The sequence below is a fragment of the Muscardinus avellanarius genome (genome assembly GCF_963383645.1).
Source record: "Muscardinus avellanarius genome assembly, chromosome: 3".
NCBI classification, from domain to species: domain Eukaryota; kingdom Metazoa; phylum Chordata; class Mammalia; order Rodentia; family Gliridae; genus Muscardinus; species Muscardinus avellanarius.
The window spans coordinates 21785923-21800969 of NC_137788.1; the positions used below are offsets into that span (position 1 = coordinate 21785923).

At 50.5% G+C, this 15047-nt stretch overlaps 1 protein-coding gene across 1 annotated transcript in view; it reads right to left on the minus strand.

Moving 5' to 3' along the window:
- The window catches only part of SLC9A1 (solute carrier family 9 member A1), a gene marked incomplete at both ends in the record, with an annotated part of 60355 nt that extends 45579 nt beyond the window's left edge, over window positions 1-14776 (minus strand). Inside the window, one exon of the mRNA XM_080692104.1 lies at window positions 14422-14776. Within this exon, the coding sequence (XP_080548230.1) occupies window positions 14422-14776 (355 nt within the window). The remainder of the gene's footprint in view (window positions 1-14421) is intronic.
- Window positions 14777-15047: the final 271 nt, after the last annotated feature.

Here is a 15047-nt window from a genome sequence, read left to right on the forward strand (position 1 = left end):
TTAGAGATGACTGTGAATCTGTATTACAGAACTCCGTGCTTCTGAAGACAAGGGCTCCATAAGAGTGCTGGCCCACCCGCAAAGAAGGGGCCATGGAGTTCCCCTTCCAAGTGCCTCACAGTGAGCCTGGGCCTCCACAGAGCAGGGCTCCCCCAACTGGCAAGCCTTCCTCCTAAGCAGAAATCCTCCAGAGCTGCTCTCTTTTTTGGTGCTAGAGACTGAACGCACAGGGGTTTTGCCTCCAAGATTCACCCCCAGCCCTTTATATTTTGATAAGGGGTCTTGCTAAGGTGCTGAGTGTCTTGTTTAGTTGCTGAGACTGGCCCCAAACCTGCAATCCACCTGTCTCGGCCTCCCAAATACTGGGATTACTAGTGTGTACCACCAGACATGGCTCCTAGAGAGCTTCTCACAGAGAAACCGACAGGGAAACTGACTCAGGGAGGAAAAATGACTGACCATAATCTGTATTCAAGACAGAGACAGAGCAGGGACCCAGGTCCCTAATTCGCTGCCTAGAGCTCTTTTCTTTTATATAAATGGCATCATGAAGATAAATCTGCGCTCAACTGCACACACAGTTGCATGCTCATATTTGCAGAGAATTTTATGAAGAAATACAGGAGCCAGCCGTGGTGGTGCACGCTTATAATCCTAGCATTTGGGAGGCTGAGACAGGAGGATCACTGTTCATGGACAGCCTCAGCTACTTAGTGAGGCCCTCTGCAACTCAGTGAGACCCTGTTTCAAGAAATAAAACAATAAAAAATAGGGCTGGGTGTGGCTCGGAGGTAGAATGACTCTGGGTTCCATCCCTAGTACCACAGAGGAAAAAAAAAAAAAAAACAGGAAAAACACCAGGGGCGGTGGCCCATGCCTGTACTCCAGTACCTGGGAGGTGAGATTGAGACAGGAGGATCACAGGTTCATGGACAGCCTCAGCAACTTAGTGAGGTCCTGTTTCAAAATAAAATAGAGCTGGAGGGCCTGGCGTGGTGGTGCACGCTTGTCATCCCTGCACTTGGGAGGCGGAGACAGGAGGATGGCGCAGGTTCGAAGCCAGCCAGCCGCACTGGCTAAAGAGACCCTGTTTCCAAAATAAAAAAGTATAAAGTACGTCTGGGAGTGTAGCCCGGAGGTAGAAGGGTTTCCAGGAACCCAGTAACCACCAAAAAAAACCAAAATAGGGCTGGAGGTGTGGCTTGGAGGTAGAATGTCCTTGCGTCTAATCCCCAGTAGCAAAACAAATAAACAACAACAACAAAAAAAAAAAAAAACAAGAAAAGTCAACAGTGGCTGTATCTGTGGAGTAAGACAGTCAGGGTGGTCATGGAGATGAGGGAGACTTTTACTTTTCACCTCGATTCCCTTCTGTACTGTTGCTGGGTTTTACTTTGCTGTTTTCTTGTGTTATTGTTTTCCTACCATGATCATGTTTTATTTGCATACAAATAAATCTACCAAAGCCGGGCGTGGCGGCACACACGCTTGTAATCCCAGCATTTGGGAGGCTGAGACAGGAGGATCGCGGTTCGCGGACAGCCTCAGCTACTACTTAGTGAGGCCCTTTGCAACTCAGTGAGACCTTGTTTCAAAATAAAGAATAAAAAATAGAACTGGGGGTGTCACTCAGAGGGAGAATGCCCCTAGGTTCCATCCCCAGTACAAATCAATCAATCAATCAATAAATAAATAAATCTACCAGCCTAGCAAAGTGCCACATACATGTAATCCCAGAGGCAGGAGGCTTACAAATTTGAAGCCAGCCTTGGCAACTAAGCCAAGTTAGTTAGTATCAAAATAAAAAAATAAAAAGGGCTGGGGGTGTAGCTCAGTGGTAGAGTACCCCTGGGATTGGTTCAAGCCCCAGTACCACACACACACACACACACACACACACAAAAAAAAAAAAAACCTATCACAGAAAGGAGATTCTGGCCCCAGTCCAACCCAACACACTTAAAAACAAAGATAGCCATAAGTAAACCTGTCCAGGTACGACTATAAATTAACAAGATTGCATTCTTATACAGTTTATGGCCTCTTGTCTCATTAATTCACAGCCACAGTGCGGTTTATAGCTTGAGGAATCTTTTCAGGAAGTTTAATTCAATTAGGGCTCTCAGCAGCTCCCTGAGGAAGCACTGGTATCTCACTTTTACTTACACAAATCGAGGGCAGACCAAACAGACCCAGACCTTCCCAGAGAGACCCCGCCCGGCCGAGATGCCCTTGCCCACCCTCCATTAGAGCGGGCGGGGAGGGTAGGCGCACAGCACTTAGGCACCGGCTGGCGCCGGAGGCTTCACTCCATGAGGGTCACTTTCGGTTAAACTCCCTGACCTGGACAATTTAGCCCAATGCCAAAGAACCTCTGGTCCCATTTCTCCCTTCCCTCTGCGCAGTCAACCTGGTTTCCAGTCTGCACAATTGTGCATGAACCCTGCCTACACGTGAAGTCAGTCACGTGCTGCTCCATTCATTCATTCCCCCAGTATTTGCAGAGCCTTTGCCCTGAGCCCTGCGCAGATAAGAAGTGAAGGCGCAGGGCGGGGAGGTGCTAGCTCAGTGGTACTTGCCGAGCATGGGTGAGGCCCTGGGTTCATCTCCACCAATGCAAAAAATCAAAAACAAGGCCGGGCATGGTGGCCCACGCTTGTAATCCCCACACTTGGGAGGCGGAGACAGGAGGATCACACAGGTTCGAAGCCAGCCTCAGCTGGCTTAAGAGACTCTGTTTCCAAATAAATATAAAAAATAGGTCTGGGAGTATATAGCCCAGAGGTAGAAGATCCCTGGGCTCCACCCCCAGTACCACCAAAAAAAAAAAACAAAACCAAAAAAACCCACAAAGGCCCTGTCTTCAAGAGGCTTACATTCTTAGGGGAACTGGGCACTAAGTATAACTTGCTTATCTATTTCTTCCCTTCCTCTAAGACTTGGTCACAGTTCACATCCTCAGAAAGGCCTTCTCTAACCACGCCAGCCCTCGGAGACTGCCCTTTCCAACTGAGCTTGGCCTCTGCCAGGAGCCCGCCCAGCCCTCAGCACAGATCCGGGCCTTGTCTTGTCTTGTCCCATCTCATCTCGTCCTGAACAGACCGGTAGCTGCTGCTGAGCGGGGCCTGGGTTTCACTCTTCTTAGATCCCAAGGGGCCTGCTGGCTGATGGCAGCCGCTGGGCCTCTTGGAACCCGGCTCTCACTTAGCTGCTCAGTTCTGGTTGGGCAGCACAAGACACGGCCTTCTGGAGCTTTACCCGGCACGCGGCAGGTGCTACGGAAGCGTTGGCATTCTTGTTTGGGTGAACTTGTGGGCTCTGTCTCACACACAGCTGTGATGTCACCGCTCTGGCTTCGGTGCCTGGTCTCCAACAGGCTCAGCACTGTGGAAGAGCCAGCCTGTGCTTAGAGGTAAGAATCCCCAGGGCCTGGGAGGAAGAGAGCTTCTCACCCTCAATCTCCATCAGAGCTTCTCACCCTCAATCTCCATCAGAGCAGGTAGATAGGTCGGACCTGTCTTTGCAGGAAAGAGCCTGCTGGGGTGATCTGGGGAACTCCTGACGCTGGCCAAGTAGTAGTAGGATTCGGGGCTCAAGACTGTCCCTGCACGTTGGCTGAGCATTAGGAAGAAGGAAATGAAATGAGCATGATTCCAGGGAAGGGGCGGCCCACTGATCCGGGCTCGACCCAAAACTCAGTTCAGTTAAAATTAGATTAGACCATAAGATTAAAAATACCCACATATAATCACGGCCTGCCTTAAAGTATCAGTTGATGTTTATTGGCATCTAAAGAGACGGTCTGGCCGGGTGCGGCGTGTGCAGACAACCTTGGGAGACACGTCTGACTCAGACATTCGCAGGGGGAGTGAGAGCTGCAGAGGCGCCCACACAGGGACGGATGACTCAGGAATAACCCCGGGCCGCTCTGCTGAGCGAGCCTTCTCGGCTGCCTGGGGTGGGGGGAGGCTGGCAGCTGCTTATGGGCTGCCATTCACAGGGCCCCTCAGCACCAGGTCCCTGATGCCCTGGTGGGTTTGTGAACCCCACCGCTTCTGAGACGGGCTACTTCTTCACTGTGGGTCTTGGAGTCCACAGTTCTTTTCCCCCAAACTCAAGAAGTGATGCATAGCAAACAACCTTCCCAGTTCGGAGTGAATATGGGAAAAGTTAAATTTCTCAACTGCAAAGGCCCTTGAAGTGGCGCACAATGAAAGGAACCTGGGATCTGAAGTGACACAGACTTGCGCTTAAACCCTAATATTTTCCAGCTATGTAAGAATCTGACAGACTCTGAAACAGAAGCTTAATAAGTAGCAGCTATTAAGGCTGAGGCTATCGTGGTAGACTGCTTAGCGTGCAGGAGCTCTGGGTACAATCCCCAGCAAAAAAAAAAAAAAAAAAAGCAGCAGCTGATGTAATTAGCAAATACTTAACAGGCTGGGCATAGTGGCACACACCTGCAGTCTTGGCTACGTAGAAGGCTAAGGTGAAATCACTTGAGCCCAGGGGTTTGAGACCAGGTTGGCATCATAGAGAGACTACATTTAAAAAAAAAAAAAAAAGGCCAGGCATGGTGGCACAGGCTTGTCATCCTAGCATTCAGGAGGCTGAGTCAGGAAGATCGCGATTTACGGCCAGCTTCAACTACTTAGTGAGGCCCTTTGCAACTCAGTGAGACCCTGTTTCAAAATAAAGAATAAAAACTAGGGCTGGAAGTATAGCTCGGAGGTAGAATGCCCCTGGGTTCCATCCCCAGTACCACAAAAATAAATAAATAGCCGGGCATGGTGGCACACGCTTGTAATCTCAGCACTTGGGAGGCTGATACCACAGGATCGCGGTTTGCTGACAGCCTCAGCTATTTAGTGAGGCCCTCCACAACTTAGTGAGACCCTGTTTCAAATTAAAGATTAAAAAATAAAGCCAGAAGCTGGGCGTGGTGGTGCACACTTGTAATCCCCGTGCTTGGGAGGCTGAGACAGGAGGATCGCACGGGTTCGAAGCCAGCCTCAGCTACTTAGTGAGGCTTTCAGCAACTTAGTAAGATCCTGTTTCAAAATAAAATATAAAATAGGGCTGGGAGTATGGCTTGGAGATAAAAGGCCTCTGGGTTCCACCCCCAGTACCACACACACAAAAAAATAATAATAATAAAATAAAGCCGGGCATGGTGACGCACGCTGTAATCCCAGCATTTGGGAGGCTGAGACCAGAGGATCGTGGTTCATGAACAGCCTCAGCTACTTAATGAGGCCCTCCGCAATTCAGTGAGACCCTGTTTCAAAATAAAGAATAAAAAAATTGGGCAAGGGATGTAGCTCAGAGGTCAAATGCCTCTAAGTTCCATCCCCAGACCCTCAAAAAAAAAAAAAAAAAAAGATTAAAAAATAAGGCAGGGGGCATAGCTTGAGGTTGAATGCCCCTGGGTTCCATTCCCAGAACTGCAAAATAAATAAATTAATTAATTAAATGAATAAATAAATAAATAATAAAAAATAGGGCTGAGGGTATAGCTCAGAGGTAGAATGCCCCTGGGTTCCATCCCTAGTACCACTAAATAAATAAATAAATAAATAAATAAATAAATAAATAATAAATTAGGGCTGGTAGTGTAGCTCAGAGATAGAATGCCCTAGCTGGGCGTGGTGGCTCACGCTTGTAATCCCAGCATTCTGGAGGCTGAGACCCGAGGATTGTGGTTCGCGGACAGCCTCAGCTACTTAGGTGAGTCCCTCTGCAACTCAGTGAGACCCGGTTTCAAAATAAAAAATAAAAAATAGGGCAGGGGGTGTAGCTCAGAGGTCGAATGCCCCTGGGTTCCATCCCCAAACCCGAAAAAAAAAAAAATTAAAACAAATGTTTAACAAAAATATTGCCAATCAGAGAACAGGGCTCAGAGAAGTTGTGCCTTGCCTAAGTTCACACAGCTGGGCAGTGTAGAGCAGAAAGCAGTGCAGAGATATAGCTCAGGAGTGCAGTGTGTGCTAAGCATGTGAAGCCCTGGGTTTGAGCCCCAGGACCACCCCCCCCAAAAAAAAAGAGCTGAAACCAGATCTCATTTTCTTGCTCTCACACCCCATCCACTGTAATTCACTTCCCCACCTGTCAACACTTTGAGAGGAAGGAGCGGCCCTCCATTTCAGAGGCTTGCTGTTGCACTGACAAAGGGAGAATGATAGTCCCAAGTCTGGCTCGGCCCTCACCTTCCTTCTTCATGAAAATGCAGGCAGGTGTGCTGGAGGGGAGGTAAAGAACTTGGAGCTAGCCCGGCGTGGTGGCCCAAATGCTGGGATTACAAACGTGCGCCACCATGCCCGGCATGGCACACACTTGTAATCTCAGTACTTGGGAGGCTGAGACAGGAGGATTGCAGGTTTGCAGCCAGCCTCAGCTACTGGTGAGACTCTGTTTCAAAATAAAAGAATAAAATAGAGCTGGGGATATAGCTCAGAGGTAGAATGCCCCTGGGTTCTATCCTTAGTACCGCAAAAAAGAAAAAAAGAAAAAAAGAAGCTGGGCGTGGTGGCGCACGCGTGTAATCCCAGCATTCGGGAGGCTGAGACCGGAGGATCGCGGTTCGCGGACAGCCTTAGCTACTTAGAATCTCCGCAACTTCATGAGACCCTGTTTCAAAATAAAGAATAAAGAATAGGCCAGGGGGTGTGGCTCAGAGGTTGAAAGCCCCTGGGTTCCAAAAAAAAAAAAAAAAGTTGGGGAGGCTGGGATGAACCCAGTGTGGTGGCACTCTCCCAGTACTTGGGAGGCTGAGACAGAAGGTTCATAGCCAGCCTCAGTTACTCGGTGAGGTTCTCCACAACTCAGCAAGACCCTGTTTCAAAATAAAGAATTAAAAAAAAAAATGGGACTGGGGATGTATAGCTTGGAGGTAGAATGACTCTGGTTCAATCCCGGTTTTGCAAAAGTAACTAATTAATTAAAAATAAAATAAAATAGGGCTGGGGGTGGACCTCAGAGGTAGAAGAACGCTGAGATTAATCCCCAGTACCACACACATACACACAACAAAAGGGCTTGGTTATAGTTGGGAAGAAGAGTTCAATCCTCCTGAGTACAATTTGGTTTTTGTTCAAACCATAAAAAACAAAACCTGGGGAGCTGAGCTGGCCAGGGCTCCAGAACACCAGCTCCCTCAGCCCCTTTTCCCCATAGGAGGGCCCGGTGTCCCTCCTGAACACCACCCAGGTTGCCATGCAAGCGTGCCTGGTCATTTACTGTCCTCAGAGCCCTTTGGGTCTCTGGTTCCCCTTGATTCTTACAGTAACCCAGTGTGCTGCCAGGCAGGAAAGAGGCCGGGCTTTGGGTTAGAAGTCCAGGACTGTGTCCTCTGCCAACTGCTAAGTTCCCTCAGGCAGGTCATAGCCTAAGACTCGGTTTCCTTAGATGTAGAAGATCAAAATTAAATCCTGTACATGCAAGTGCTTTGGAAACAAATTACAGCACTAATGAGAGTTACTACTAAACTTCTCCTGCCTTGAAGGGCTAGAAAAAAGTTGTGCCACCTGCTCCCAACACAGAGGCTCCTTCTCAGGGGTTGCTGCTGGGCCCTGAGGGTAACCAAAGGCACCCCAGTTCTCTTCCTGCCTAGGGACAAAAGGTCAGTCACAAGGTTAGTAGCCCCCCCCCCCCCGTAACTGTCAGTCCCCGGTCCAAGGAGGAAGGAGCAAGCTCTGGCCAGAAGCTGGGAGGCCACCGCAGAGGTGGCAGGCAGCATCGCCACGGGAGAACAAGACGCGGGCTCAGCCTGGCTGCAGGATCTGTGCGCACCCATGCAGTCAGGGGCAGAGGACGGGCGGAAGGCCAGGCGCGGGACACCTCCAGCCTTCCCAGGCAGGGAGCGGGCTCCGGCTACAGGCATCTGCCCATCCCAGAGGGAGCCCGCCCGCCCCTGAGTGCAGGTGCAGGGAGCCGGGCACAACTCTGCGCATCTGCTGAGGGCGGTGAGAGGCAGGAGAGGCAGCTGCGCCCCTCGGGAGGCTGGGCCAAGACTCCTACAGAAAATAAACAGTTCAGTATCTCCGGAGTTAGCCCTGAGCCATCTTCTCCCCTGCAGCACAGACAGCCTTTATCTCCTAGGATTTTGATAGGGATTAAATGAGATTACTTTTACCAAGTGCCTGACACTACTCTGTAGACACTCAATAAGTGGTAATTATTATTAAAACACCCCCTCCCCAACAAAGGAGATGTCACAGGACAGGCTAGGCCTAAAGCCAACGCTGAGGATACACAGTAAAAGAGAGGGTTGAGGGGACAGAGGAAGAGTGACCGCTGTGGCTGGCAAGACCTCCAAGAGGGAGTGTATGGTGTAGACCTTAATGTCCCCCAAGGCCCATGTGGTAAAAGCCCCCAGAGTGATGCTACTGGGAAGCTGGGGAACTTCAAGAGGCAGGGGCTAGCAGGAGGTGTTTAGGTCACTGGGGTGTGCCCTGGAAAGGGCTGTGGTCAAGCCTGGTGGTGCACACCTGTAACCCCAGTACTTGGGAGGCTGAGACAGGAGAATCACAAGTTCAAGACCAGCCTTAGCAACTTGGTGAGACTCTCGGCAACCTAGAGAGACTCTGCTTCAAAATGAAGAACTAAAAAGGCCTGGGGTATAGCTCAGAGGTGGAACACTCCTGGGTTCAAGCTCCAGTATGAAAAAGAAAAGGAAATGGACTGTGAGATCTCTGCCCCTGCCTGTCTCTTGCTCTGCCACCCACTCTCGCCATGATGTGCTGCCTCACCACATACCCAAAGCAACAGGGCCAAGTGATCATGGACCGGGGCCTCCAGAACTGTGACCTGTGACCAAAATTAACCTTTTCAGCCACACACCTGTAATTCCAGTGATTGGGAGGCTGAGACAGGAGGATTGCAGGTTTAAGGACAGCCTCAGCAAGTAGTGAGATTCTCATAATAGGGCTGAGAGTACAGCTCAGAGGTAGAATGCCCCTGGGTTCAATCCTGTCACACACACACACACACACACACACACACACACACACACACACACACACCAACCTTTTCTCTTTATAAATTGATTATGTCAGGTGTTTTGATATAGTGACAGAAGTTGATTAACACAAGGAGGAATCTGACGGGTCCTGAAGCCACTACAGCGAACTCGCCAATCCCCAGTTGGTCTCAGAAGGTGGAAACAGTATCTTCACCTCGCCAATGAAGCAAGTCAGGTTCAGAGAAATGAGGAGCCTGAGCTCCAGGGTCTACAGTCACACGGTACCGAGAGGCAGTGTCTGGGGCACAGAGCCAGGGTTTCTGGCCACCTGTTTCTTTTATACTAGAGCTGGGTGGGCGGGACGGGCTGAGAACGAGGCAAAGCAAGCCTCGTGGCGCGCACTGAATGAAGTCCAGGCCACCTGACACCTGCGCCCCCGCACTCCTGGACACAACCTTCCTCCGCCCCGCTGACCCCCGCCCACTGTCCTGCAGCCAGTCGGCTGCTCCCCAGAGAAAAAGGCCTCCTCCTTCCTTTTAGAGAGTCCCATCTGGGCTTCTTGAGATCATCTCAAGGTGACCTTTAAGCTGTTTCTTCTTTTCTTCTATTGAGAAATGGGAGAGGCAAGTTCTAGTCTCATCTTTTCAGGAAACCAGTTGCTGGGCCCCAGGTCCATGCATGTGGCGTGGGCAGTAATGACCTTATTTCCCCTGCTCACAGACGACTTCTGAGGAGGAAATGGCAGGATATACCTTGCAAAGACCAAAACCAAAAAAGCTATAAAATGTTAAGGGACAAAAGAAGCCTTTTTTTGTCCCTGGTCGGGAAACAAGATGAATACCTGCTTTATGGGTTTCTGGGCCCGTTCCAGGAGTTCCAGGTCAGGAATATGGACAAACAATGTGGGGGAACTGCCAGTGGCGAGCTGGGTTACAGTGAGCTCTCCCTGCAGCCAGTACTGCCCGGGAGTCAGCGGGACAAAGCAGAACTCATGCAGGAGCCTAACCACAGTGTGTGTGGGGGGGCCCGGCCATCCTCACAGTTCTCCAAATTGTCCAAAGCCCAGAATTCCTGACTGCTAGAGACAGAGAGAAAAGGACCAGAGAAGGAACTAATCCACGTCCAAGTTAGAAGAGTACCCAGAGACGTCTGGTGTGGAGGGCCACGCCTGTAATCCCAGGACTTGGAAGGCTGAGACAGGAGGACCAGAGGTTCAGCAACACAGCGAGACTCTGAGAACCCGCTTCAAAACAAAAGTCAAAAGGGCTGGAGGTGTAGCTTGAAGGTGGACTACCCCTAGATTCAATCCTTAGTACCACAAAAAGAAATAAAAATAAAGCCAGGCGTGGTGGCACACGCTTGTAATCCCAGCATTCGGGAGGCTGAGACCGGAGGATCACGGTTCGCGGACAGCCTCAGCTACTTAGTGAGGCCCTCTGCAACTCAGTAAGACCCGGTTTCAAAATAAAGAATAAAAAATAGGGCAGGGGGTGTAGCTCGGTGGTTGAATGCCCCTGGGTTCCATCCCCAGACCCGCAAAAAATAATAATTAAATAAATAAATAAAATAAAAATAAAAGCCAAGCATGGTGGCACACTCTTGTAATCCCAGTACTTGGGAAGCTGAGATAGGAGGATCAGATAGGTTCGTGGCCAGCAATTTAGTGAGGCCCTCTGTAACTCAGTGAGACCCTGTTTCAAAATACAAGAATAAAATAGGGCTGGAGGTATAAATCAGAGGTAGAATGTCCCTGGGTTCCATCTCCAGAACCACACACACAAAAATAACTAAATAAAAATAAAAGAGAGAACCCAGAGGTTTCTATTACTCTAGAACAGCAGCTCCTAACCCTGCTCCTCCCACACTGCTATCTCCAAGCGTCTCCTTTAAGGCTCTGCTCCAAGACTAGGACGGCAAGAACACTGCACCCAGCACTTTCCATTCTTACAGGAGGGGTACCTTGCAAGGGGAACAGCTGCCACAGATGACAGAATGAGGGCTCCAACGTAACTCCTGCCCACGCTGGGTGTTGAGAGCATCTGCAAGACCCTGAAATAAGCTTCCAGGCTCTTGAGTATCTGACAGTGCAGAGGGAGCTGGTCACAGCCCCCAGCCCTACTCCCCAAGGCAGCTGGTACCAAGGCCCCGGAAGAGGTAGCTCAGGTCAAAGAACAAAGTCAGTTGGATACACCCCAAACCCTGAAGCTTTAAAAAGTACCCCCCAAGCCAGGCGTGGTGGCATACATATGATTGTAATCCCAGCATTTGGGAAGCTGAGACAGGAGGATCACAGATTTGAGGTCAGCCTCAACAACTTAGTGAGACTCTGTTTCAAAATAAAGAATAAAAGATGGGCATGGTGGCTCATGCCTGTAATTCCAGTACTTGGGAGGCTGAGACGGGAGGATCGCAGGTTCGTGGCCAGCCTCAGCAATTTAGTGAGGCTTTCAGCAACTTAGCGAGACCCTGTTTCCAAATAAATATAGGGCTGAGTGTAGCTCAAAGATAGAATGTCCCTGAGTTCAATTCCCAGGTTCAAAAATTTTAAAAAATTTTTAATTAAAAAAAAAATAGGGCTGGGAGTATAGCTTGGAGGTAGAATGCCCCTAGATTCAATCCCCAGTACCACACACACACACAAAAGGACACACAGGCAGCCCCTAGGTTTGACAGACTTGTGTCCTCTAGCCTCAGAGGAAGGCTGTAGGAGGTAGGGAAGCATTGCCCTAGCTGGTTAAAAAACTCAGAGGCAGCTGTTGATCTGTGAGCACTGCATGCATTAATTGATGTCATCATCACATCGGCAGCACTATAGCTAGATATCACTATCCCCCCCAACCCCAATGCTGGGGATGGAACCCAGGGTTTGCTCATGCTAGGCAAGGGCTCTATCGCTGAGCCGCACCCCCACCCCTTATTTCCCATTTTACATGTGAGGAAACTGAGGCTCACAGACTGTAAATGGCAGGGTAGTAGTTGAATTCCACACTGCAATCTCAGTTCTACATTGCAAAGGTAAAGGGGTGAAAGGAACGGGCTTGCTCTTCCACCAACTGAGCAGGCCCAGGAGGCCTTCCAGCCGCCTTTCCCTCCACCCGCTTCCCCAGGATGGCCGGATGCTAGGGTGCCTGTTTTCAGAGGCAAAACAAATAAGTTAAAAAATAAAAATACGGCCGGGCGTGGTGGCACACGCTTGTAATCCCCGCGCTTGGGAGGTAGAGACAGGAGGATGGCGCAGGTTTGAAGCCAGCCGCGCGCGCTGGCTTAAGAGACCCTGTTTCCAAATAAAAATGTAAAAATAGGTCTGGGAGTATAGCCCGGAGGTAGAAGGGCTTCCAGGAACCCCAGTACCACCACAAAATAATTAATTAATTAATTAAAAAAATAAAAATATGCCTTACCAAGTCAGACACACAGATCTTTGGAATTGCAAAGGAGATCATAACCAGGCTTGTTTTACAATGGGGAAACTAAGGCCTAAGGCTGAGTGGCTTGGCCAGGGTTTCCAGAGTCAGGGGAATAGCAGAAATGTCCAACCTGGAGAGGACTGCAAAGATGGATTGCTGGGTAGGGACACACGATTGCCCAAGGTCACCAATGGAGGAGAGAGGAGGAGCCAGGTCTCCTGACTTCTGGACTGATATTCTTAACATGGCACCACCTCTGCTCTCCAGCTGCCCAGGATCCCAGGCCCAGTACTCTGGTGGTGACAAAGCAGGTCACATCTAGCATGACCTCATTAGGACAAGACATATCAGGCTGCCCAGGATGGAGTCTCTGTGCTCATGCTGTTGTCCCACAGCAGGCATGGACACCTTCAGTGTATGGGCCTGTGCCCAGTGCCCTAATACCATGCCAGGTAGAGTGGGAGGTGAGGGTGTTAGATCGAGGAGGCAATTTATAGACAGCACTTGCGAGGTCTCTCTTCCCTGTCTCACATAGGCAAATGATCACTTCAGTTTCTTAAAACAAATTCAGACACAAGGCTTCATGGCTCAACTGATATGGTCACACAGCAATTAAAATTCTTGCCCATTTTACAAGTAAGGGAGACCTGCAGAAAAAGGCCTGAGCTGCTCAAGGTCATGCATGTGTGTCAGAATCAGTACACACGGTTCCCCTGGACCAGCCCTTGATTTTCTCCAGGAAGCTGGCTGCCGTCAGGATATAGGTGCTTATGGCCCAGCTCCATGGCCAGCCCCACCACTGAGGCTGGCTCAGCACCAAAGCCCTGCACCAGGAAGCCAGCTCCTGGATCTATCAAAACAGAGGCACCGGTTCATTCCTGCAGCATGTCCCGGAGCCTGCCTCACACCAGACTGGCATCAGCGCCGGGCTCCTGCATGTCCTTGGGATAGCTGTGAGGCTTCCTGCCAAGAGTCACAAACTCCCCAAACCCAAAAATCAGGCAGAGCCCCAGGACCTCATGGCTCCCATGGCAAGCTAGTGGCAGGCTAGAAAGGCAGAGACAGCTAGCAAATCCCCCCAACCCCCGGGCACCTCTTCTAGGGTCTTCTGGTCTGTGCAGGCTCTGGTGAGCTCCACCAATCACCCAACAGAGCAGGGGACCCAGGATGGGCAGTGAGCCCACTTCTCCGGAAGGGAATGACTTTCTTGTTCCTTCTCCCAAAAAAGAACATTTCAAAGTCCCTTCAGACCAGAACACCCTAGCCCTTCTCCCTGTACCTCTCCTACTTGAATGAGTGGCCAATGTCACTGGTCGGCCCAGACAGCACCTTGAAACACAGCTGGGTGCCAACCTGGGGTGAGCTGAGGTCGGACCAAACCTCAATCTCCTCCATTCCCTACCACCCCCAAAGCAACTTTCAGAAATTACCAAAACTATATAAAGGATGGCATTTCTGGACAGGAAACTGACTCAGGGGCTTCTAACAAGCTGGGCAGCCAAAGCCAACAGATAACATTCTGGGGATCAGGAAGGTAAGACTATGGGGACCCCTTGTGTTTCACATGTTAAGTCTCCAGCACCCATGTCTCTACTATGCCCAAAACTCAGACCAAGTAGAAATAGACTTCATCCTGGAACCCCCTCCCCATAAGCAGGTAAACATTGTACTGGTGGCTCTTGACAGAGCAGAAAGTGCCACCTGCTAGACGACAGTCCTCTCTGTCTTCACAGCCAAAAGCCTGGCTCCCCTCTGGGTCGGCCCAGCCACAGGAGACCTGCCAAGCCTGAAAGCCTTGCCAAAGGTACCTAGTATCAGAGGTGCCCCATCCTTGAATCTTGTTCTCTCCTGTGCACGGAGCTGGTTCCAATCTTGGGAGGCCTCAGACCAGAGGCCACAAAACTGGAGTCTGAGAAAGACCAAGATGGCAGGGTGGAGGCTGCCTACAGTACAGTAGTTCAGACCCTTAATTCTGGGCAGCCTCAAATGGTAAGGGATGGGACAAGACACCCACTTGTTTGGTGGCGACGACAGCATCAAGCAGGCTGGACTTACCTATCTTCATGAGACAGGCCAGCAGGATCCAGAGAGAGATCTCGAAGGGCGTACGCACGTGGGTGTAGTCGATGCCCAGGACCGGAAAGATCTTTCTTGGCTTTGTATCATGTTCGGTGACAGAATGGTTGACAGGGCGGCTCTCTGGATGGGGGGCCTCTGGTGGGGCCGTGGTGACATCCCCAATCGACCTTTCCCTTGGTGGCTCGGACCCTCGGATGGTGCTGGCAGTAGGGCTAGGCTGGAGGCCATGGCTCCTGAGAACAGGAAGCAGTCCCACCAAGGCAACCACCACCAGCAAGGAGGGGAAGATCCGAGGAGGAGAGAGTCCCCAGAAGCCAGACCACGGAAGCATGGCGCTGCTCCCTCCGTCCAGCAGGCCCTGACCCCTTAGCAAAGTGGGAGCACGAGCGGGGGCATAGGTGGTCTGCAGGTGGGAAGGGAGTTGGGCAGTCTCTAGGAAAAGTTCATGTTTAGAGAGGTATTTCCACGCAGGCTGTCTTCTGGGGCAGAAGAGGGAAGCTGGATTTGCAGTCTGGGACTCCCTGAACAAGGTCCCAGGAAGGGCCACGGAAGAAGACCAAAAGGTCTAGAACTCTAGGCCCCCGAGAGACTGTGCCCGAGTG